This window comes from Lolium perenne, chromosome 4 (assembly GCF_019359855.2).
Source record: "Lolium perenne isolate Kyuss_39 chromosome 4, Kyuss_2.0, whole genome shotgun sequence".
Taxonomy (NCBI): Eukaryota; Viridiplantae; Streptophyta; class Magnoliopsida; order Poales; family Poaceae; genus Lolium; species Lolium perenne.
The window spans coordinates 43,186,542-43,209,928 of record NC_067247.2 but is presented as its reverse complement, the minus strand read 5'-3'; the positions used below and the strand labels follow the sequence as shown (position 1 = coordinate 43,209,928).

The 23,387-nt window shown below is 46.4% G+C and overlaps 1 protein-coding gene across 1 annotated transcript; it reads right to left on the bottom strand.

Annotated features, from left to right (window-relative positions):
• Positions 1-4,772: 4,772 nt before the first annotated feature.
• Positions 4,773-6,817, bottom strand: LOC127292317 (large ribosomal subunit protein eL13z). The gene is made up of 5 exons (XM_051321689.2): positions 6,683-6,817; positions 6,401-6,531; positions 5,809-5,942; positions 5,241-5,399; positions 4,773-5,141 (listed from the first exon to the last, which is right to left on the bottom strand). Exons 2-5 carry the CDS (start codon positions 6,507-6,509, stop codon positions 4,917-4,919), a joined length of 627 nt encoding a protein of 208 aa, XP_051177649.1. The 5' UTR covers positions 6,510-6,531; positions 6,683-6,817; the 3' UTR covers positions 4,773-4,916.
• Positions 6,818-23,387: the final 16,570 nt, after the last annotated feature.

Genomic DNA, 23,387 nt, shown 5'->3' with positions numbered 1-23,387 from the left:
AGTAACGACGGTGTGGCGGTGTGCAGAAACGGTGGTGGTGGCACGGTGGTCCGACGGACTGTCCGACCACCCACTCGCCGAACAATCTGGGTTGTTGAGAAAGAAGGCTGCTGGCCAGCCTTGTGTTCATACTGACGGGCGGTGCAGAAAAGTTTTACGCAGCCTACGGGATGGACAGTCTAGCCACGAGCGTAAGACAGTCCGCTGAAGTGGCGGGACGTAGCAGAAACACACACACCCACGCTCTGAATCAACTCATGCGATAGTGAGGTTTCAGGTGGAGGAAATAGAAAGGAGACAAGTAGAGTTTTCCACGGATAAGGATTTTGTGCACATGGGAGTCAGTGCTCCCTTCACTTTTGGATTTTTGAAAATTTTAGATTCTCATATTTCTCTGCTTTCAAGAATTATGAAATTAAATATGTAGATAGATGTGTATGGAATCAAAAAAGTCTCGTCAAAAAATACGTTATATTTTTTATTATAGTCAGAAATTTGTCTTTTTTGTATTTTCCAAAATACAAAGTATTTTTTAATGGGACTTTTTTGACTACACTCCCCGTGTCTAAATCTATCTACATATTTAATGCCATAATTTTTGAAAACATAAAAGAGCGAGGTTTTGAAAATTTTAAAAAATCCAAAAGTCCATCCGAGTTTTCCACCCTCTATAACTGTGGATGCCCTTTCTTTTCAGCTTAACTGAAGACTGCTACACAGCTGCAGCTCTTCTTTTACAAGAGGGCCTCGACACAACATCGTGCCCAGTTATACCTTCCAACCAGCTGTTACACATTGCAACTCTCTACTCCCATGCTGCTACATAAATTGCACACACAAGATGATGCACTCATACACTGCCAAATCCAGTGCTTATGCAATTACATCAGGATTGACTGGACAATTCTAAAACACACACAAACACTCACTGTGATCAGTGTACGGTACATGTTTAAGCACAATAGTCTATGGGCCAGATAGTATGTCCACGAACGCAAGATAGTCCGGGGAAGTGGGGGGACTCAGCAGATGTCTTTGGTCTACGCCGGACATGTAGCCGGCCTAACCGGGCAAAGAGGTGACGCTGGCAGGTGGCCGGACATGGTCTACGAGGGTTTGGAGATGCGAACATGGGATCGGCTAGCCGGCGGTCGGCGTCTACGAACGTGGAGGTGGAGATGTTGGTGGCAACTGGCAAATATACGGTATACCCATACACATGTGTATACTGGGTTTGGATTTGGGCTTTGGAGTCTGGGGCCATGGAGGCGAGGTGGGGTTTGTAATAGAGTAATATGGCCAACAATTTTTTGGATCGTTTTGCCCTCCCACCAAAATATATAATATGGCCAGATGCCATCGCACGCGTGCTGCGCCACGCCGACTTGGCCCTCCACCGTCGAAGCAGCCGCGTTGTCCCCCGCTTCGCGCGCAACTCGACGAACGAGCCGTCGGAGCAACGACGCGCTGTCGGAACAACGACGCGCTGCCAGAACTGCATCACACGGCGCTGCGCCGGCCACGCATTTTGCTACAGCCAGGCATCGCCCTCATGAGCTCTAGCGAACCCGCGCTAAGGATCCCAAAGCCAAGAACCGCGCATTTGCCCCGGTCGCCCCGCTAGCCGTCGCAAGCTCCAGCATTCCGCCTTCGTACGGCACCACTTGCGCCCGTGGGTAGCTGTTGCAGCAGGGTCCCCAACGCCGCGGCAAAGAGCAGATGTCTGCGGGTAAGGAATAGAGGAGGGGCTCGGGGTGAGGGGGAATGCAGGGACGGGTCGATTTCGACAAATTTGACCTTTTTCGAAAGTTCAGCACGATCTGACCTCTGTTTGAAAAATATTCAAAATCTGACCCTTTTTAGTAGTGCCTTTCCCTGGGCCGCAACCCTCTTTTCCGTAGTGCCGGTAGCAGTCGATTTCGACAAATTTGACCCTTTTTGGAAAGTTCACCATGATTTGACCTCTTTTTGAAAAATATTCAAAATCTGACCCTTTTTAGTAGAGCCTTTCCCTAGGGCGCTACCCTCTTCTCCGTAGCACCAATAGCACCGGCGCTAAAAGTGTGCCAGCGTGGTAAGGCTGGGCCCACAATTCACGAGCTCAACTCCATCCACAGGGGTGCTACCCTTTTGAAGTACAACTCCCTTGGAAGGGCGCTACCCTTTTAAAGTTCAGCTCCCCTCGCAGGGGCGCTACAATTTGGAATATGTTAAGTCGCCTGGGCCGCCCCATCCCCTCCACCTACCACTTACCCCTCACACCCCGACCAGGAAGAAACTAGGGTGTGTCCCCCTCTCTCTCCCCTGTCAAGTCTTTCCCCACAATCCCCTAGATCTGAAGATTTCTTTGGTGGATTTTGGTCCCCCTTGATGCATAGAGGTGTTCTCTCTCATCCACTTCATTTTGTCCAATTGATGTCATGTTTTTTTGTTCTATCTTGGTAAATCTTGGTAACCCTAGAAAAATTGATGTCATGTTCTATGTTCTATTGTTCTTGTGTATAGTCCATTGGTGGTTTGTATGATGTCTATGTAAGATTTGTAGTTTATGGTTAGCCCTAGATCTATTTAGTGACATAGATGTAGTTAGGGTTAGCCCTAGATCTATTTAGTGACATAGATGTAGTTAGGGTTAGCCCTAGATCCATTTGGCCACCATTATATCTTGTTATTTTATTGTTGAAATGCATATGTTATCATGTAATATATGTATAGTTGATGCATTTGGGTTGTTGTAATTTGGTTATAGATGGCGAGAACTGTGAGTGTCCACTATGTGGACAAGGACGAGTTCATGAAAGGCAATATCGAGTTAGACCCCGATAAGGTTGTGATGGTGTTTGAAAGAAGTCCCAACTATGCCGAGGTTGTGGAGAAAGTGAGGATTGAGTTGAAATGGATGAGCCCAACCAATGACATAGAATTGGAGGGAAGGTATAATGTTTCCTTTGGTATGCACAATCGTTGGAAGACAATGAAGCTCAACTCAGATGAAAGGTGGAGTGCATACAAGGAGGTGGTGGCCGAATCGCAAGACAATGCTCTCAAGTTATTTTCCACAAAGAAGGTATCATCGCGGACGCACTTGGACTTTTACCGGCATGCCTCCCCAGTTCATGGTAGGATCCCGTTTGTTGAACCCGATGTTGACATCTCAACAAGCAGTCCTCCTCCGATGACCCAAGAGGGAAGAGAGAGGGGGACGCGTCCTGGTTTTTTCCTGGTCGGGGTGTGAGGGGTAAGTGGTGGATGGAGGGGATGGGGCGTATTTCAAAGAGTAGCGCCCTTGCGAGGGGAGTTGAACTTTAAAAGGGTAGCACCCTTGTCAAGGGAGTTGACCTAGCGAATTGTGGGTCCTACCTCGCCACGCTGGCACGCTTTCAGCGCCAGAGCTCCCGGCGCTACCGCGAAGAGGGTAGCGCCCCAGGGATAGGCGCTACTAAAAAGGGTCAGATTTTGAATATTTTTCAAAAATAGATCAAATAGTGATGAACTGTCGAAAAAGGGTCAAATTTATCGAAATCCACCAGGGACGGAAATGGGATGGACAGGTTGAAGGCGAGGAGCTGGGACTCCCGGCGGCGCTACGGAAGGAACGATGCGACCTGGCAGGGTTCGTCTCCAGGCAGGACTTGGGCCACTCGCGGGCTGGGTTGGGAAAAGGTTTGGGGCTCTCAGATCTTCAAATTGGTGCACCTACTCCACACTCTCATTCGACTGTGCACATCGGCAGCAGTGTGTATTGTGTATTATGGATGCGTGTGATTTAGATTGGACCTAATGTTATAACCTTCGTACCATACGGATGCGTGCCTTGTAAGGGCATGTACAATGGTGATATCTTAGCACCGCCACGTAGGATAAATGATGATGTGGAGGAAAGAAAAAGTCAAAAAAAAACGTTGTCTTCTCTAATCTAAGAGATGATCTCTTAGCACAATCTGTCTCAGCACATATTTAGGATATCTAGTTACTAAAGATAGAACTAAAAAATAACCCATTGTACATCATGTTTTACTATCATATCTGGATTGTATGGCACAGTTAAGATAAGACGTCTTATCAATCATTGCACGTGCCATAATCATTTTTATTTACATTGGGCATCACGATGGAGCATTCCGCCATCTAACCGAACTTTGTTGGTCACGGCCTGAATCATCTACTGAGTTGCTTTATAATTTTACAGATTACTCTTGCTATGTTTTGTGTTTGGTCCTGGTCTCACCTGACTGACAATTCAGACATAAACCTAGGATATTAATTGTGATCCATCATTTCAAAAGATTTTTGTACCAATATATTTCAGTTTTGGCATCGCACAATTATTATCTATATAGATTTGTTTATATCTTGTGATAAATCAATCCTTGGTAATGCATAAGCATATTTTCACGGCAACATGCAGGCAAGTTTAAAGTAACTTGTAAGCTCCTCATCCATGGCCTTTTAAATCATGTTCATCATGAATAGAAGTACCCAATATATTTCAGTTTTGGCATCAATCAATTATTATCTATATAGATTTGTTTATATCTTCTGACAATCCTTCGTAATGCATAGCATATTTTCATGCGGCATGTTTAAAGTAACTTTTAAGCTCCTCATCCATGGCTTTTTAAATCTTGTTCATCATGAATAGAACAAGATGTAAACACTTTTTTCGATGGCACAAGGCAGGAGAAGCGTGCGCGGGCACTTTTGCTAGTCTACAATAGAGGTGTAAACACATCAAGATCCTTGAATAGGCAGAAATAAAACACAGAATCACATGCAAAATATCCGAAGACACTCATAGCATAAGATTCGATAGCAGATCATGCGAATAAGTATATCAGGTATCAAACAACAAGGTGTCCAACGAGGGCAAAACAAAAACTTAGAAACTAGCACTTGGCAACGATCAGAAGAGCTCATCACTTCTTCTCCTCCTTCTCTGCCTCGGCAGCCTTCTTCAGACGGGCTCCAAGCTGGCGCTGGTTCATCCTCTCGACGCGGAGCTTGCCGTAGGCCTTGAATGCCTTCATCTCCTCTGTCACCTTGACAACCTCCACAGAGCGCTTCTCGCCACGAGCAATGGGCATGTAGTCGCCCTGGACCTGGGTGGCGTTGGCAAGCTCCTCTGGGGTAGAATCACCAGCCTGAGACAAAGGAATGTGATCAGAAGGTGGAGCAACACAAAACAATATCACCAGAAGAAAAAATACAAAGAAACAGAGTAAGAAAAACAGAAGGCATACCTTGACCTTGCGAGCACGCCTTGGGAAGATAACAAGCTTGGCCTTGTAGGTTTTCAGCCTCTGGACATTGGTCTGCAGACCCTCAAGTGACCTGTTCTTGCGGCGGTGGTCCACAGAGATGCCAATGGTGGGAGCCAGCTTCTTTGGGATGCCAGCAGCCTACAGTTGCAGCATAAACAAGTCAGCAGAGAGATAAATGATATTGCAAAACAAATGCAAAACCATGGTTGTTCACCAAAAGATAACCTCATTCCCAAGAAACATATTTTAAAATCTAGCACCGAATACATACTAAAGCATCAGGCATCTTTCTCTCATAGAAAGATAAGAACAATGCAAAGCTAACAGCACAATTAGACAGTTTGTTACTATATGTATATTTAATGCCATACAAACATACATAGGTCTGAAACAAGTAAAAGACAATCAGCTCTGTCAGAAATGGACTAATATGTGCATTTGATATTATCTAATTAAAGCAAGATAGCTTTCGAAAGTTGTACATGTCTTTCAACAGATCACACGCAGCAATTCAAATGGAAAGGGAAATGAAGTAACGAATTATCACCTTGAGCTCCTCAAGAGTAAATCCCCTGCCAGCCCTGGACTTCATGTTGTACTTGAGAGTCTGGCATTGCACAATGGGGCGAAGAGGTCCAGATGTTGGGCGTGGGAAGATCTTCACAGCCTTCTTTTGGCGAGCTGTTCACAAAACATGGTAAGAAGATGGTTCCTAATTGAATCAAAGTGGTAAACGACAAGTAAACCAGTCAACGCAACTAGTCAAACGAAGCAATAAATCAGACGCATGTTTATACAATCAGATGTATACAGAAGAGCAAATGTTATTCACGTCGAATTCTATGAGACATAACAAATCATGACGAACTTAGACATTTGGTCTAGTACGTATGGTTTATAAATGATTTGCCAGTTGTAAATAGATTAACTAAACCTGTCACCAAACACAAGTTCTTTGGGAATCTAGAGCACTGTCCAATTCAACGAACAGACCCGAACAACAAAATTTGTTACCATCACGAACATCTACCACAATCGCAGCCAACTTCACTTCCTAGATCACAGATGTTGCCGACGAACGATGCAGCTAAGATTCTTGCAATACAAAAAAAAGAGGCAGGATCTGGTGGGTTGCTCACCGATGCGGCGCCTCTGCTTGCGGGCCGGCTGGTTGAACCACGTCTTGACATGCCTCTGCCAGTCCTTCTTGACGTTGCCGCTGGCGATGACGTTGTTGTGCTTCACCATCTCGCCCTCCTCTCCTTCTTACCTGCAACCGCACACGAATCGATTCAATGAGACGACAGCAAGAACGCGATCCAAAACTAGAGAGGAGCACGGGCGGCTCAGAGCAAAGATGAAGAGCCCGCGGCGAGGCGAATCTAAAGTGCGAGAAATTAAATCGACGAGGAGGAGCGAACCTGGGGCGGCGGCGGCGCGGGAGAGGGCTAGGGTTTTGCGGGGAGTGGAGTGGCGGCGCGAGAGGTGGGAGACGATGAGGGACTTTATAGTGCTAGAATTGCTAGGGTTTTCATCCCTGCGGATGCGAGGCGTCCATTTGTCAGTTATCGGCCCATGGGCTTCGTTAAAAGAATGTGTGGGCTTGCGCCTTGCAGTTCCGTGGAAAAATAACGACTGGGCTTGTCAGCCTAGGTTCGGAAGAGCACGTAGGCCGGTTTTCAGTTTTGTTTATTTATTGGTGCAAAGATCAAGCCATCGAGAGCAAGGTTTTCTTGTCTACTAAAAAGAAAAACTAGGTTTTCTCGTCGCCCTCAAACAAACAAAAAATACTAAGTTTTCTTGTCAGCAGTACAGTATCACACGCATCCTGATATCACAATATCATGAAATTTTATTTTAAATAAAAATACGTATATATTCATAATGTACCTAAAATAAACTTAAATTTAGTTTGTAATTTGAATTTTGAGCATGTTATATGTCTTTTATATTGTTTTTTTTTACTGTAATCTCCACTTTATTAAGCAAAACAGCAGGCCGCCTCATTAAAAACCTTCCAGCCCCCTTAGGTACCCTGGAAGGAAAAGAGTGCGTCAGAAACCTGCTGCCGCAGTCACACAATAGTTACATCCATGGTGATTACAGAAAGGAGAAAATCAGGGGGGTCCTCATGCCAGACCAGACTATCAACCCCCTCCGCTCTAGCAGCTAGCGTATGCGCTGCCTCATTGGCCTCCCTAGCACAGTGACAGAAAATAACAGAAGCAAAGCTACGACAGAGAAATCCGCACTCCTCAAAAATGGCCGCAGCTGCTCCACTAGAGAAGCCTCCTTCTTGCATGGTTTGCACCACCTCCATGCAGTCAGACTCGACGATCAATTTGTTACACCCAATCTGTCCAGCAAGCAGGAGACCATCACGCAAGGCCATGGCCTCCGCTGTAGGAGCATCAGCAATGTGCGGTAGAGATCGATTGCAACCCGCGATAAAAGAACCATGACTGTCGCGGATGATAGCACCAGTACCTCCCAAACCTGAAATAGGATCAAAACTAGCATCAACGTTTAATTTCACCTTACTTTCTGGAGGTTTCGTCCAGCCTCCACGGGCAATACCACCACGCCCATGATTTTTTGCTCGTGCATAGTTGGATGCAAGAGCCAGAATACTCTGCACCGAGCGAGATGGGTTTTGGACAGCTTCCCCATGCGTTGCCTTGCGTCGTTCCCACCAGATGTACCAGCATGCAGTTGCAATCAAATCCTTTCTAAAAATGTCTTGAAAGAGAGGGGCGCGGGAGGTTTTATCAAGGAGAAGTGAGCCAAGGACACAAGAACCCTGTCGATCAACGAAACATGCCTCGTTGACAACATCACAGAGCCCCAGAGCATGCCAAATTTGCTGAACTCGCGGGCATTGAAAGAAAGCATGTCTGATACTCTCACAATCAGTGGAGCACAAGGGGCATTGAGCCGAGAGAGGGACATGTCTGTTGGCCAGGACACCATTGCATGGGATAGCTCCATGAAGAGATCTCCAAATATGAATTTTAATTTTCGAAGGAACTTTGAGTCCCCAGACAATCTTCCAGATAGGAGCTTCAGACGTGCCCATCAAATTTGTTCTGGCCAGTTTTCTGCCATGTTGATACTTCCATTCCAAGTGGTAAGCGGATTTGACGGAGAACAAGCCATTCCTGTTATAATGCCAGGCCACAAAATCCTCCATCATACCTACAGCCAAAGGAATCTGAAGAATCCTCTCAGCGTCAATTTGCCAAAAGATGTCTCTAATCAACTCCTCATCCCATTGTCTGGTATTGTGGTCAATTAATTCCGAGACTTTTGTTAACACAATATTTCCCCTCCGTGTATTAACTTTCCTTGAAGGTGAACTAGGGATCCAAGGGTCATCCCAAATGCTGATATTAGAGCCATCGCCCACACGCCATATGTGACCCTTCTTGAAAGTTTGAATTCCCGACCATAGGCTTTGCCAAGTATAGGAGCTCCCTTTCTTCAGAGGGCAATTAAGAATATCTCCATCGGGAAAGTATTTAGAACGCAAAACCCTCGCGCAGAGAGATTGAGGTTCCGAAATCAGACGCCAACATTGTTTAGACAACATTGCCGAATTGAAACAGTGCAGATCTCTGAAACCCATGCCGCCCTGGAATTTTGGAATCGACATCTTCCACCATGCAAACCAATGAATATGCTTCTGTTGTTCATCATCTCCCCACCAGTATCGGGACATAGCTGTAATTATCCCATTGATGATCTGTTTAGGGAGTCTGAAGACCGACATGGCATAGGATGGGATTGCCTGGCAGACTGCCTTAAGCAAAACTTCTTTCCCTCCAAGAGATAACATCTTCTCGATCCAACCAATTAACTTCTTACAAATTTTATCAATGAGGTGCTGAAAACAATCTGTTCGGTCGACCCCGACAGTTGGTGGTAGGCCTAGGTATTTGTCTGTGATCGCCTCAGTCAAGATATTCAGAGTTGTGCATATTTCCTCTTTCACCTCCACGTTGGTGCACGGGCTGAAGAAAATACTTGATTTTGCATCACTAACCAGTTGGCCAGACGCCAAGCAATATCTATCCAGTGCATGTCGAAGGCCAGCCGCATTTCTGGAATCAGCTCTCATGAGAATCAAAGAGTCATCAGCAAACAGAAGATGAGATATCGCCGGGGCAGCCCTACAGACTTTCACGCCGATGATATTTCCAGCCTCTTCCTCCGCATTGATCATAGCAGTAAGACCCTCGGCACATAAAAGAAAAAGGTAGGGTGAGAGGGGGTCACCTTGACGAAGGCCCCTAGTAGGGATAATCAGATCAGATTCACCATTATTGAACCTCACCCTATACCGAACAGAGGTAACACAAGACATAATAAGACTCACCCAATCAGGATTAAATCCAAGCTTGATCATAATGTTCTCCAGAAAACACCACTCTACTCGATCGTAAGCCTTATGCATGTCCAGTTTAACTGCACAAGACCCAAACTTTCCAGACCTCTTATTCTTAATAGCATGGTAAGATTCATAAGCCACCAGGAAGTTGTCCGTTATAAGTCTGCCGGGGACAAAAGCGCTCTGTGTGGGAGAGATAATATCCGGCAGTAAACCTTTTAATCTATTTGCAATAATCTTCGAAATTACCTTGTATATCACATTGCAAAGGCTAATAGGGCGAAATTGAGTAATAGTCTCTGGGTTCTCAACTTTTGGTATCAAGACAATGGTTGTATCATTCCATCCATCTGGTATAACTTTTGAATTAATCGCAGTCAGGACTTCATCAGTGAGATCTTCCCCAATAATATGCCAAAACCGTTTATAAAAGACAGCATGCAATCCATCTGGACCGGGAGCTTTTAGGTCACCTATGTTAAATAGGGCTTTCTTTACCTCCTCTCTTGTGTAAGGGGCCGTAAGGACCTCATTCATGCCAGCATCAACTCGCGGCTTAACTCTGTCAATGACATACGGATCTGCCTCCTGAACACCCGAAGTGAAGAGATGTGAGAAATAATCAGAAGACAGCATACGAAGGTTGTCTTGCTCCTCTTCCCAATCACCATTATCACTTCTGAGCCTTTTAATGAAATTCTTCCGTTTGCGCTGAGATGCAAAGCCATGAAAGAAGCTAGAGTTCTGGTCGCCATGACGGAGCCAGTTTGCTCGCCCACGCTGTACCCAGTATAATTCCTCTTGTTCTAACAGGTCCTCAATTTGATCTTGGATCACTCTCTGCTGAACCAACGATTCTTCAGATAGCGGACCAGCCAAGATAACATTTAGTTCTTTCTGTAACCTCTTCAGTCTATGTCTGGGATTTCTGAGCCAGGGGCCAGTCATGGAACTGTTTCGCTTGGTCCCAAGCTGTCTGGATGATAGACTCGACGGATTCCTCACATAGCCATCTAGCCTCAAACTTGGGTCTAGCTCGTTGAAAAACATAAGGAGTAGAGCGTAACTCCGTATCAATCGTGATCGGCCGGTGGTCAGACTTCCCAAAGTCCTCATGGGTAACACCATGGTTCGGAAAAAGATCCACCCAACTCTGAGTAGCCAACGCCCTATCGAGCCTCTCCCGAATACGCCCACGTCGCCAGGTAAAAGGATCACCCGCGTATCCCAGATCCTGCAAGTTGCAATCCGACACCGTGCTCCGAAAGGCTTGCATGCACCTTTGGGGCCTCGTATTCCCCCCTTCCTTTTCATGGCCATACATAATTTCGTTAAAGTCCCCCGCAATGAGCCATGGCAATCCAGATTTTGCGTGTAAATTCCGCATATAATCCCATGAAAGGTGTTTCCTCTCACCACTTGGTTCACCATAGAAGCCTGTAAAACGCCAAGCACTTTCGCTGTCTTCGTTAATAGAAATATCAATAAAATTTGCATTTACCTCGTGAGAAGTAACGTTTAGATCTTTCTGAAAAAACATCACCAGACCACCACTCCTTCCGTCGCTAGCAAAAACCCTGACTTCATCATATCTCAGTCTTCGTTTTAGATTCTGGGCTTTCACTAGAGTGAGATGGGATTCTGAAAGAAAAAGAACATCCGGCCTACATTTCTCCTGAGCAATCAGGAGGGCACGAACTGCCGTAGTTTTATTCATACCACGGCAGTTCAGAACTTGTAGTTTCATTGTGACCGGACAGGCTCCTCGTGAGAGCCCGCCGATCCGAGTGAAGGGGAGACAGCTCCGTCCTTCCGTTGTCTTTTGTGCTGGTCCGTATCAATCATATCATTCTCCTCTATCACTTCTTGCGCCTTCCCATCCTTGTCAATCGCCTGAACTGCCAACATATTCATGTCAGAGAACCCCTTTTCAGTATTAACAGCCTCTAGGGTCATCTTCAGGCTCCTCTTCGTCCCAGAATCCCCACTGTTGGTGGGTTTATCAAGATCCATCAAATTGTTTTTAACCGGGCTAGACCCCGTATCTTGCAGCTCCCCCTCCGGGGTCAGCGATTCTATAGAGGCCTCACGACCTTGGGGGTTAGGCATCACCCCACCCGTTTGTGCGACACCGTCAACTATCGCAAGAGCATTGTGCCTCCAAGCCGGGGCAGGGCCACGCCCCTCCCAATTATCATCTCTTCCACGTCCAGGGTTGCGACCACGCCCTCCCCTGAACTCGTTTGCGCCACGACCAGAGCGGGAGCCCCCTCTTCATCCTCCATAAAATCTGCCGTTCCAAGTATCAAGATCAGCTTTGAGGAAATCTCCCCATTTGAGGTTATCTTCACCGTGCTCTCCCGTACCACACTCCTGGTGAGAGTGACCAATAAGACCACAAGCTCCACAGAATCTAGGCATTTTTTCAAATTTGATCGGGTAAACAACTCTGGCACCTTCTCGGGAGAAAGAAACAAAACGGGCCAATGGTTTCCTCACATCGAGCTTAACTTTAACTCGGATGAAATTACCAGCTCCTTGTAACTCAAGTTGTAGATCAATCACCTTCCCAACCTTTTTCTCAGTAAGGTTGGTAATGAAACTTTTCTTCCTATACCCCACTGGAATCTTGTGGATTTGGATCCAAGTTGTGATAAAATTCAGATCGATTGTCTCAGGATTAGCCAGTCCGTCATATGGTTCAATGGAGACAGCAAATTGTCTAAAAAGCCACGGTCCTCCTTCGGAAACCTTGAGCCAATCGCCCAAACAATTACACTGAACTGTAAATAGATTCTCTTCAAGCTGTTGGAAAATCACCTCCTTTGCAGGGCTCCAAGCTATCCTCATGTGATGTTCAAAAGTTTGAGGACTAAAGAAGTTTGTAGTATGCACCTTCGCCAAAGCCATCCACTTGATGCCAAGTTTCGGTACCTCCTCTTCCTCCTCCAGAACTAGGTCGTCGTACTCATCTTCCTCGATCCCCAGACGGAAAAGCATATCATCCAGAGTTTCCGATTTCTTCCCTCCCGAGCCACTTGCATGGTTCGTAGAGCTACTTGCCGGGGTCGCCATGGCGAGAACCGATCTGGCTAGGGCCGACCCTAGCAGAAAGGGAGACAGCCAACGGAGACCAGAGGCACTCCGGTCTTCGCGTAGAAAGAGTCACCCAGCCACGCTCCAGCAGATGTCCGCAAAACTCCGGCCGGCCTGATGAGATCGGGACGGCGGAGGAGAGAAACCCTAATCGCCCCGCGATCGCCTATCGCCAGGACGTCAGGTAAAAAAACGGTTCGTCACTAGGCACTTCGAAGAAAAAGGAAAAAGGAAGACATGTCTTTTATATTGTTTGATCATGTAAACGATGTAATTTGAATTGCTAGGGTTTTCGTCCTTGCGGATGCGTGGCCGAGATTCTGGTCCATTTGGCCCATGGGCTATAAGTGCGGGCTTTGGGGCTTCGTTAAAAGAATGTGTGGGCTTGCTCTTCCGTGGAAAAGAGCGACTAGGGTTGTGAGTCTGGGTTCGGAACAGCACGTAGACGGTCCAATTTACTATCCTCTCTGACAAGGTATTAACTTGTCAATGCTTACGAGTTCTAGACTAGGGTTTCGTTGGATGTAGAGGGCAAGTAGATCTCGAAGGTTTCAGCCGAAAAGCACTCGACAATATGAAAACTAGGGTTTGTGAGACAATGATTCGATGCTTTCTTTGTCCCTCGACTCCCCCTTATATAGGAGGCGGAGCCGAGGGATTCATAATACGCAAGTTACAGAGTTCGGGAGGGTTTCCAACTTATCCCGCAAGATTACAAGTATTGTTTCCTAGTACAACTCTAGCTTTCTTTAATAATAATTTGGGCTTCCGATTCTTCTTATCCTTCGGGTCGTGGGCCTTCAGTAAACCCCGGGTACCATCTTCGGCAGGCCCATTGGGGATGCCTATGTCAGTAGCCCCCGAGATTTTGCTTGAATCGTAGAGTCAGGGAAAATCTCCAACTTTATATTCGTTCAATAGCTCTGAACTTTATCACATATCTTCGGATACGAAATTGTATATTGTACAGGGATAATGGTAGTTGGGGCTAGTTCATCTGACGGGTCAGGTACTAGTTAACTGCTCTAGTGGCAATCCTCAAAAACCTACTTCAAGATCACGTCCCTGGACATGATCTCGGGATACTGGTGTAAACTTCGACAGGTGCCGCTTAAGGTCTTACCATTCTGTCGAGTCCCAGTCATATTTTATCGGGTACCTAACGCGTCCGTTAGGATTTTTCTTCGTATCTGTTGATACGGAAAAAAGTTGCAAACCGACGTCAGAGACGGTGCCACGCCGCTCAGAACGGATCTGGGGTCTTACCTTCGCAAAGTTTTGCGGCATTCAGAGATTATTCGCTACTTTGGCGCTCTGAGAATATATTGTCGAGTGCTTTTTTCGCTGTTGGAATAGCACATTTTATTGAGTCAATGTATGACTTATTTTGCTTTCCCGATGTGAGTATATGTAGAGTTGTTTGTATAACTCGAAATATGCTCACTTCTTCTTTTTCTTTTTCTCTCTTTTTTATAATTTCATCGGGCACGCGAACAGCGTTCCCGATGGGAGTAGCCCCCGAGGCTACAACCAAGGACTAGTGCTTGGTTGTAGGCTCAACTTTTAATGCCTCATGTCACTATATTTTCATTCTTTCTCGAACTTTTCATATCTATCGGGTGCGCGACCAGCGCTCCCGATGGGAGTAGCCCCCGAGGCTATGAACAAATGCTTGCAATTGATCATAGGCTCTCGACATTTCTATTTTGTTATACTCAAATCTTTCTTTTTTTTCCAAAGTAGCCCCCGAGCATTTGGGCAAAAACTTGTATTTGATCAAAGGCTCTCGAAATAATCAATAATCTTCTATTGTCGCCATTCTTATGAAGCTTCATAGTCGAAATTTTCTCTTGTCAAGGTGACATCATTGCTGACGATAGCCACGATCACTGTATCGGGAAAACGCGAGAACTTCTCTCCCTCTGTCTCGTGGGCCCAAATTTCTTACCACGTTGACACGTCGTGCAAGTGGGGGACACACGTCCTCCACTTTTCCTGGCGCACGCACTGTAGCGCCCGTTCGTTCCCTTCTCAGTGAATTTGCGATTTTACCCCTTGTCCACGTGTCACCATCTATCCCACATTTTCTCCATCCAACGGCGCGTCGATTTACCGCACCTCTATTTAAGGTCATCGTCTTCCTCCTTGGACACTTTCGCTCGCGCCGCTCCTCTGCTCTCCTCTGCCAAAATTCTCCCTTGCGCTCCATAGTTCTTGAGCTCAACTACACTTAGCACTTTGCTCCGGCGCCATTGTTGATGCCTCCGCGCAGACTCACCAGGCACAGCACGCCCGAGTCTAAGATGGCGACCGAAGATCTGGGGAACATGGAGTGGGAGAGATCCAAAATCTCCCCTCAAGACATCAACCTGCTGAAGAAACTGGGGATCAGCAAGAAGCAAGACGTGCTTCGCTTCCCCAACGAAGAAAGCTATCCAACCCCTCCAATGGAGTATCGGGTCAGTTTCATCGACCACCTCATCCGTGGTCTTTCTGCCCCCATTCACAATTTCTTACGGCGGTTGCTTTTTATGTACGGCTGCAACTTCACCATCTTACTCCCAACTCCATCCTCCACATCTCAATCTTCATCACGCTTTGCGAAGCTTTCCTTGGAGTCCAGCCTAACTGGGCTCTATGGACACGCATTTTCTTCTGTCGCCGTAATGGCTCTGCCAATGTTTCCTATAACATTGGCGGCGTTGTTATCTGCGTCCGCCCCGACGTTGAGTACTTTGACGTCAAATTCCCTGACTCGGTACAAGGGTGGCGCAAAAAGTGGTTGTACATTCATGAGGAGAATCATGGCTCTGTTGAAGACAACATCCCTCCTTTTGATGGTACCGAGAAAATCTGTCGCCGTCATTCCTGGGACGCAGAGGCTACCGACGAAGAAAAAACGGCGACAGAGGCCTTGATGACTCGCATCCACCAGCTCCAAAATACCCGAGGACAAGAACTGTCGGGTATCCAAATCACGGAGTACTTCCTTAGGATCAGGGTGCAGCCTCTGCAAGCTCGCAAAAATTCCCTTTGGATGTATGCTGGCAATGAAGATGTAGATCGCTTGTCGACGGATTTATCGGTCAAGGACTTAGAGAAACTTGTCCGAAAAATCTCGTCGCTGAACAAAAAAGACACCGTTCCTTCATCTTGCCGTGTGACGCCATACAACATCACCAACGCGCTCCCTCAGGTGATTTTTTTTGTCATATGTTTATTCATGCACTCTTTCTTTTTCTCTATTGGTACTACCATTTCTTCGACTGCTATTACTGATATAAATCCGTGTCGGTATTTTCTGTTTTGTGCAGAATCATGATACTGCATCACCTCTTCCTCCCCTTCCCGAAGGTGGGGAAGTCGAAGAACGGGCTGTTGTCACCGACGACAACCAAGGTACTTCTCGCCTTGAGAGTGAAGTCGCGGGTTCTCGAAAATCCGCGGCATCCTCTGAAAAAGAGATTGAAACTGAGGCTACCTCATCAACACGCTCTTCTCTCCCAGCTGCTTCCCCGAAGAACAAGCGAAAGAGGGACGAGGTTGTCGATTCCGGCACCTCCAAAGCCGGTCTTTGCACGTCTTGAGAAACTGCACCTGATGTTGGAAAGAGAGCTTTCAATCCTTACGAGGATGCTCTTGTCAGCTCGTAAGTTCTTGCTGCTCTATGTTTTTTTTCTTCTCGATAATTTTCTTTTTTGTTTCTTATCTTGTCTCTTTATTTGTTGTAGTGGCGACGAGGAGGAAAATGCACCTATTGACGCAACTGCTCGAACGAGCATCTCCCGTACTTTAGTTGTATCCGCAGCTCAACATGATGGAGATGAAACTTCGCCTCCTCAACAAAACACAGAGCATCCAACACCAGTTGAAAGCCCCCGAGCCTCTTCACCAAAGAGGGCGAGGGTAGAACCAGCCAAGGAGCCTATCTTGTTCACTGCTGGCTCTACGACACCTTCATTGGATGATGTAAGTTCTTCGTTCTTCTTTTTCCCGAACATTTCAGTATTTGTCGCCTCCCCTTTGTTTCTTGCCTAAGTCCTGTCAAGCTTTTCCTTCCTATATTGACTCTTATTTTTATTTTTATCTTCCCCTCAGCCTTTGATGAAGGAGTTTATTCGTCTCGGTACCCAATTCGTCGGGTACCGTGATCATGCCGCGAGGCTTGAAGGTACTCCATTATCTTGTACCTGCTTTTTCTGCTAAACGCCTTCCATTATTTTGTCATAACATTTGACTGTCATTGATTATGCCTGAAAATCTTGCGGAGTCAAACAAGCGTGCTGACGCTCTTGCTACCAAGTTAGAGCAAAGCGAAAATGCTCGCAAGAAAGCTGAAACAGATGCTGCCGCCGTCGAAGATCTTCGAAAGAGACTTCATGACGCGGAAACTTCTCTGAGCGAAAACATAACTCAGCAGTCTGCTCGCGAAAAAGAAATCCTTACTCGTTTGGAGTCGCAGAGTCGACGTTTTGTTAGTAAGTGCTCAGATCCCTTGCTTTTTCCTTGTGTCGTCTTTGTTCCCTCTTTTCTTTGACCAACTCTTTTTTACTTTATTCAGGGAGAACAGATCAAGAATATGAGCTGGAAAACCCTGAAGGTGACCAACTCCTTGACGCGCTTTCTCTTCTTGGATCCACGGAGATGAGGCCCGCGATGGCCTTGCTGAAGCTAAGATCGGCCTGTCGCGGCTTTTCCCATACTTCTTCAAGAAGAAGGAGGCACCCATGACTTTTCTTGCTCTCGCCAAGTGCTTCAATTCTCAAGAAGACCTTGGACTCCAACTTCGCCAAGAAGGGTTGAAAGTTGGTGTTGAAGGTACAATCGCCTTGATTGCTGCCGGCCAGCAAGAAGTCGATTGGGCAAGAGTTGGCAATACAGAGGAAATGGAGATGAAGAGATGGCAGTCGCTGATTAAAGCTGCCAAGCCTAACTCGAAAAAGATCCTCGCTTACCTCAGATACAATCCAACTCCTGCTCCCAGTTCATCGAAGCCGGAGGTCAAGTAGACCACCTTTTCTTCTCTTTTAGTTTTAACTCTCTTTTGACATTGTCGCCCTGGTAGTTTTGGCGGCAACTGCTTCAATAGTTCACTAGGGACTTCTTTTGTAATAGCTATGCACATACTTCGAGAATCAATGGAAATCTATCTTTGCTTGATGATTGATGTCGAAATTTTATTTTTCAGTTGATTTTTGACAACTATACTGCAACTCCTCGTCCTTCCGATGTTTTTCCTACTTCGTCCTGTTTGAAGAAGACACCTATTGCTCGCGAACTTTCTGAAGATTCCTCGACTAGAGGTTCGGCACAGGACTTGGAAGAACTTCGCCAACAGCTCCAGTCTATCAAGAAACAGTCACTTATGGCAATGGAGCAGTCTCAAAAATCATCCGAGAGGGAAAAAATTGCGCTTCAACAGGCTCAAGATGCTATAGCTAAAAAGGAAACTGCGGTTTCTGAGGCTGCTGAAGCTTCTCGACGAGAGAATTTCATGCTTGAGCTATTGCTTGATACCAGCTTGGATATGACAGGTATGCTTCATTAACTTGGTCATGCTTGATTTTTCTCCTGCTATCTTCTCTTTCCCTGCTGATTCTTTTGCTAATACAGGTTCTTTTTTGGACACTGCTGCCGAGGATGAACGTGTTGAGGCTCGATCCAATGCGCTTCTCAAACTTGCACTGGAGCATGGTTCCAACTTTTGGGGTACACCTGAACGTACCCGTCAAATCGTCAGGTTTCAAGATCGTGCAGGTCAGGTTCGCGATTTCCTCGACTTCTGTACAAGGACATTGTCCTTAGTTTACGGCACCATGTTTCCACGCAATAAGATGCCGGAAACCCTTCCTGAGTTGATGGACAAATTTCGGGATGCACCTCGAATCCATGGGTTTGCGCGGGCCCAACTATCCGCCGGTGCCAGATTTGCTATGATGATGATACAAATCTGCTATCCGAAGTTAGACATGAGTAGAATTGTCTCCAAGTGCCTGGCCAAGATGGCGAAAAGGAAAAGGAATGTTGGCAAAATTGACGATATTGTAACTCCCATAGCAGAAGACATGATGGATGAACTTCTTCGGATGGATGCTGAATTCTTCGTGAAGGGCACCTATGTTGAACATAGTACTCGTACTGTAAATAATGAACGGATGACCATAGATGATATACTAGGCCGTAATTGAGAGTTTAGCTTGTCGAGTTTTTCTGGAACTGCATCTTGTATGTTGTAAACATATTCTATATTGTAAAGCCAGTAAATGTGTTTATTTTTCCTCATCAAGCTCCCGAGTGTTTCGGTGGTGAATTTCTTTATTGTGTATGCGAGGTTTAAACCAAGGCAACTAAATTATGTTGAATATACTATATTTGCGGGTACAAGCCCCCGGGTCTTTTTTGCTGATCACTATTTTGTATCTTCGTTTATTTTGCGAGGTGTTTTGCACCAAAGCGAAATATTGTCGGTAATATATATTGTAACTTTTGGGCACAAGCCCCCAAGCCTGTCGAAGAAAAAGATATATATCTCAACTATCTTTATTATATTGCAGCACCGCGAGCCCGCGTCATTAAAAACCTTTTCCAGCCCCACTCGGTGCCCTGCGCCACGTTCCAGGGGTTTTTCTCGGGAGCCCCCGTCTTCTTGTCCTTTATCTTGTACGCTCCTCCTTCGATTACTTTTGTGACGATGTAAGGGCCAAGCCATGGCGACTCGAGTTTTTCAGTATTATTTTGATTGAGTCGCAGAACTAAGTCTCCGATCTGAAAGGATCTTGGTCGCAAACGCCGACTGTGGTAATTTTTCAAGTCCTGCTGGTACTTAGTGACCCGTGACAATACTTCATCTCTGGCTTCGTCCAATGCGTCGACATCGTCTTCCAATGCTTTTCTAGAAGCTTCTTCATCATACTTCGTGACTCTTGGAGAATCATGCTCTATCTCTATTGGCAATACTGCCTCGGCTCCATGGACCAGAAAAAACGGAGTTTCATGTGTCGCCGTGTTTGGTGTTGTTCGGATACTCCACAGCACACTTGGTAGCTCCTCTGGCCAAGTATGTCGTGCTTTTTCCAATGGTCCTAACAAGCGCTTCTTGATACCATTGCAGATGATACCATTGGCTTTCTCGACTTGGCCGTTGGTTTGCGGATGCGCAACTGACGCGAAGTGCAATTTCATGCCCACCTCTGCACATTATGTCTTGAATTCCTTGGATGTGAAGTTACTGCCATTGTCTGTGACGATGTTATGAGGTACTCCAAATCGAAAAACAATGCTTTTCACAAACTTTATTGCTGATGCTGCGTCTGGTGAATTTATCGGCTTTGCTTCTATCTACTTGGTGAATTTGTCGACAGCGATGAGCATATACTCGTATCCTCCTGGCGAGGCCTTGTGTAACTTTCCCACCATATCGAGGCCCCATTGGGCAAAGGGCCAAGACAATGGTATTGGCATCAACTCCGCCGCCGGAGAGTGAGGCTTTGCGGCAAATCTCTGGCACGCGTCACAAGTTCGTACTATCTCCTTCGCGTCCTCGATTGCTGTCAACCAGTAAAATCCAGCTCGGAAAACCTTGGCTGCAATGGCTCGACTGCTTGCATGATGTCCACATATTCCTTCATGCACGTCCTTCAGGATTATCCTTCCTTCTTCGGGTGTAACGCACCTTTGTAACACACCCGAAATACTTCGCTTGTACAACTCCCCTTTTACCACAGTGAACGCTTTGGAACGTCTAATAACTCGCCTTGCTTCAACTGGGTCGTCGGGTATTGTTTTCCTTAGGATATATGATATGTACGCCTGCATCCATGGAATTTGCACCATCAGTACTAGATCATGTTCCTCTTCCTCATCCAGTGTTTCTTTTGCAGCCCCCGAGGATTTCTCATCCTTCTCCTTCTTCTTTGATTTCTTCGGCTTTGTGGATCTCTCTGTTATCTCCTCCCAGAACACACCTGGTGGAATTGCAAGACACTGCGACCCAATGTTTGCAAGAACGTCGGCTTCATCATTACTGGGCCTGCTGATGGGATTTACCTCGCATCCATCAAATAACTTTTTGAGCTCGTTGTACACTTCTTTGTATGCCACCATGCTATCATTGACTGCATCACATTGGTTCATGACTTGTTGTGCCACCAATTGCGAGTTGCCAAAGATTTTTAATCGAGTTGCACCACAAGCCTTCGCCATCTTCATCCCGTGTATAAGAGCTTCGTATTCTACCTCATTGTTAGACGTGTTTGGGAACGTCATCCGCAAGACATACTTTAACTTGTCGCCTTCAGGTGATATGAGTATCACGCTTGCTCCAGCTCCCTCTAACCTCTTGGATCCGTCGAAGTTCATAGTCCAGGTTCTCGATAAATCCGGGGGTCCTGTATTTTGCAGCTCCATCCACTCTGCGATGAAATCTGGCAGAATTTGCGACTTTATTGCTTTTCTTTTTTCATACGTGATGTCCCGAGGAGAAAGTTCTATTCCCCAAAGGGAGACACGACCTGTAGCTTCTGGATTGTTTAGTATATTGGATAGAGGCGCCTCGTTGACAACTATTATCGGATGCGCCGAAAAATAGTGTCGTAGTTTTCTTGCGGTTGTAAACACTCCGTATGCTAGCTTCTGGTACTGCGGGTACCGCTGTTTTGAAGGTGATAAAACTTCACTGATGAAATAGACCGGTCTGTGCACTCCATGGAGTTTTCCTTCTTCTTCTCTTTCGACAACTAGCGCTGTGCTAACCACTTGGGGTGTAGCCGCAATGTATAACAGGAGGGGTTCCTTCTCTTTCGGCGCCACCAAGATTGGCGGTGTCGAAATTGTGCGTTTAAGATCCTCGAAGGATCTATCTGCCTCTTCGTTCCATTGGAACTTCTCTCCTTGTTTGATTAAGGCGTAGAATGGTAACGCCTTTTCTCCTAGCCTGGCGACGAATCTGCTTAAAGATGCGACTCGTCCGGTTAACTGTTGTATTTCTTTCAACTTTGTTGGCTTCCTCATTGTTATGATAGCTTGGATTTTTTCGGGATTAGCTTCAATCCCTCTTGCTGAGACTAGGAACCCGAGGAGTTCTCCTGCAGGGACGCCGAAAGAACACTTCGTCAGATTCAGCCTGAGACAAAACTTGTCGAGGTTGTCGAAGGTTTCCTTCAAGTCCTCGATTAACGTTGCCCCCTTTTTTGATGTTATGACGACATCGTCAATGTATACTTGTACGTTTTTACCAATCTGTGTTGCTAAGCACTTCTGCATCATCCGCTGATATGTTGCTCCTGCGTTTTTCAGACCAAAAGACATTGTTCTATAGCAGAATACGCCGTAAGGTGTTATGAACGCTGTTTTAACATCATCCTCTTCTTTCAATCTGATCTGGTTATAACCAGACTATGCATCCAGGAAGGAAAGACGTTCACATCCTGCCGTGGAGTCGATGATTTGATCGATCCTCGGGAGGGGAAAATGATCCTTTGGACAGTGTTTGTTGAGACACGTAAAGTCGACACACATGCGAAGGACTTTAGTGTTTTTCTTCGGGACCAGCACTGGGTTTGCTACCCATGTGGCCTCTGTGTGCAGCTCCTTAATGAAACCAGCTTCTCTTAGTCGATCAATTTCTGACAGCATAGCTTTGCGGTTTGGCTCCGAAAAACGCCTGAGAGGTTGCTTGATTGGTCTCGCTATTGGATCCAAGTTTAGGTGGTGCTCGGCAAGTTCCCTGGGTACTCTTGGCATGTCAGCTGGACACCATGCGAAGATTTTCCAGTGCTCACGGAGGAACTCGACGAGCGCGCTTTCCTATGCGAGGTCCATGTTTGTCGCGATGGACGTCGTTTTCTTCGGATCTGTCGGGTGGATCTGCACCTCCTTGGAATCTTTTGTCGTGTTGAAAGTTGGTTCCTTGTTAGGTCTCCCTAAATCTGGCACCACATCATAATCAGTCGTAAGCCTTGACGCCATGTACTATGCTTGCATCCCGAAAGTTTCTGATAATCGATGGAAATCCTTGTCACATTTATCGGCTAGCGCGAAGCTTCCTTTGACTGTGATTGGTGTAGGGATTCGTTGCATAGAAAACAAAAAATTTCCTACCGCGAGAACGCAATCCAAGCCAAGATGCAATCTAGAAGACGGGAGCAACGAGGGGATGATCAAGACTCACCCTTGAAGATTTCTAAAGCCTATAAGAGTAGGCTCTTATTGCTGCGGTAGACGATCACTTGCCGCTTGCAAAAGCGCGTTGAAGATCTTGATCACGGTGCCACGATCGGGCAGCACCTCCGTACTCGGTCACACGTTCGGTGTTGATGAAGACGCCGTCCTTCTCCCCGTTCCAGCGGGCAGCGGAAGTAGTAGATCCTCCTCGGAATCCCGACAGCACGACGGCGTGGTGGCGGTGTCGATGGAGAACTCCGGCAGGGCTTCGCCTAAGCGTATGCGGGAGAAGTGGTGAAGGAGGAGAGGCTAGGGTTTGGGGAGAGGGGGTGGCTAGGGCGCCGGCCATGGGCAGCCCTAGGTGGTGCGGCCAAGAGTGGCTGCCCCCCTCCCTCTCCTCCTCATTATATAGGTGGAAATCCCCAAGAGTTGTAGTCCAAGTCTTCGAATAAGACCCCAACAACAAAACCTCCCATAGGTGG

Bases quoted from the DNA above. Each gene is read 5' to 3' on its own strand.
- LOC127292317 (XM_051321689.2), bottom strand. From the start codon at position 6,509: ATGGTGAAGCACAACAACGTCATCGCCAGCGGCAACGTCAAGAAGGAC. The intron at 5,943-6,400 runs GTGAGCAACCCA...TTTTGTGAACAG, and splicing joins CAAGCAGAGGCGCCGCATCG to CTCGCCAAAAGAAGGCTGTG. The intron at 5,400-5,808 runs GTGATAATTCGT...CTGCAACTGTAG, and splicing joins TTACTCTTGAGGAGCTCAAG to GCTGCTGGCATCCCAAAGAA.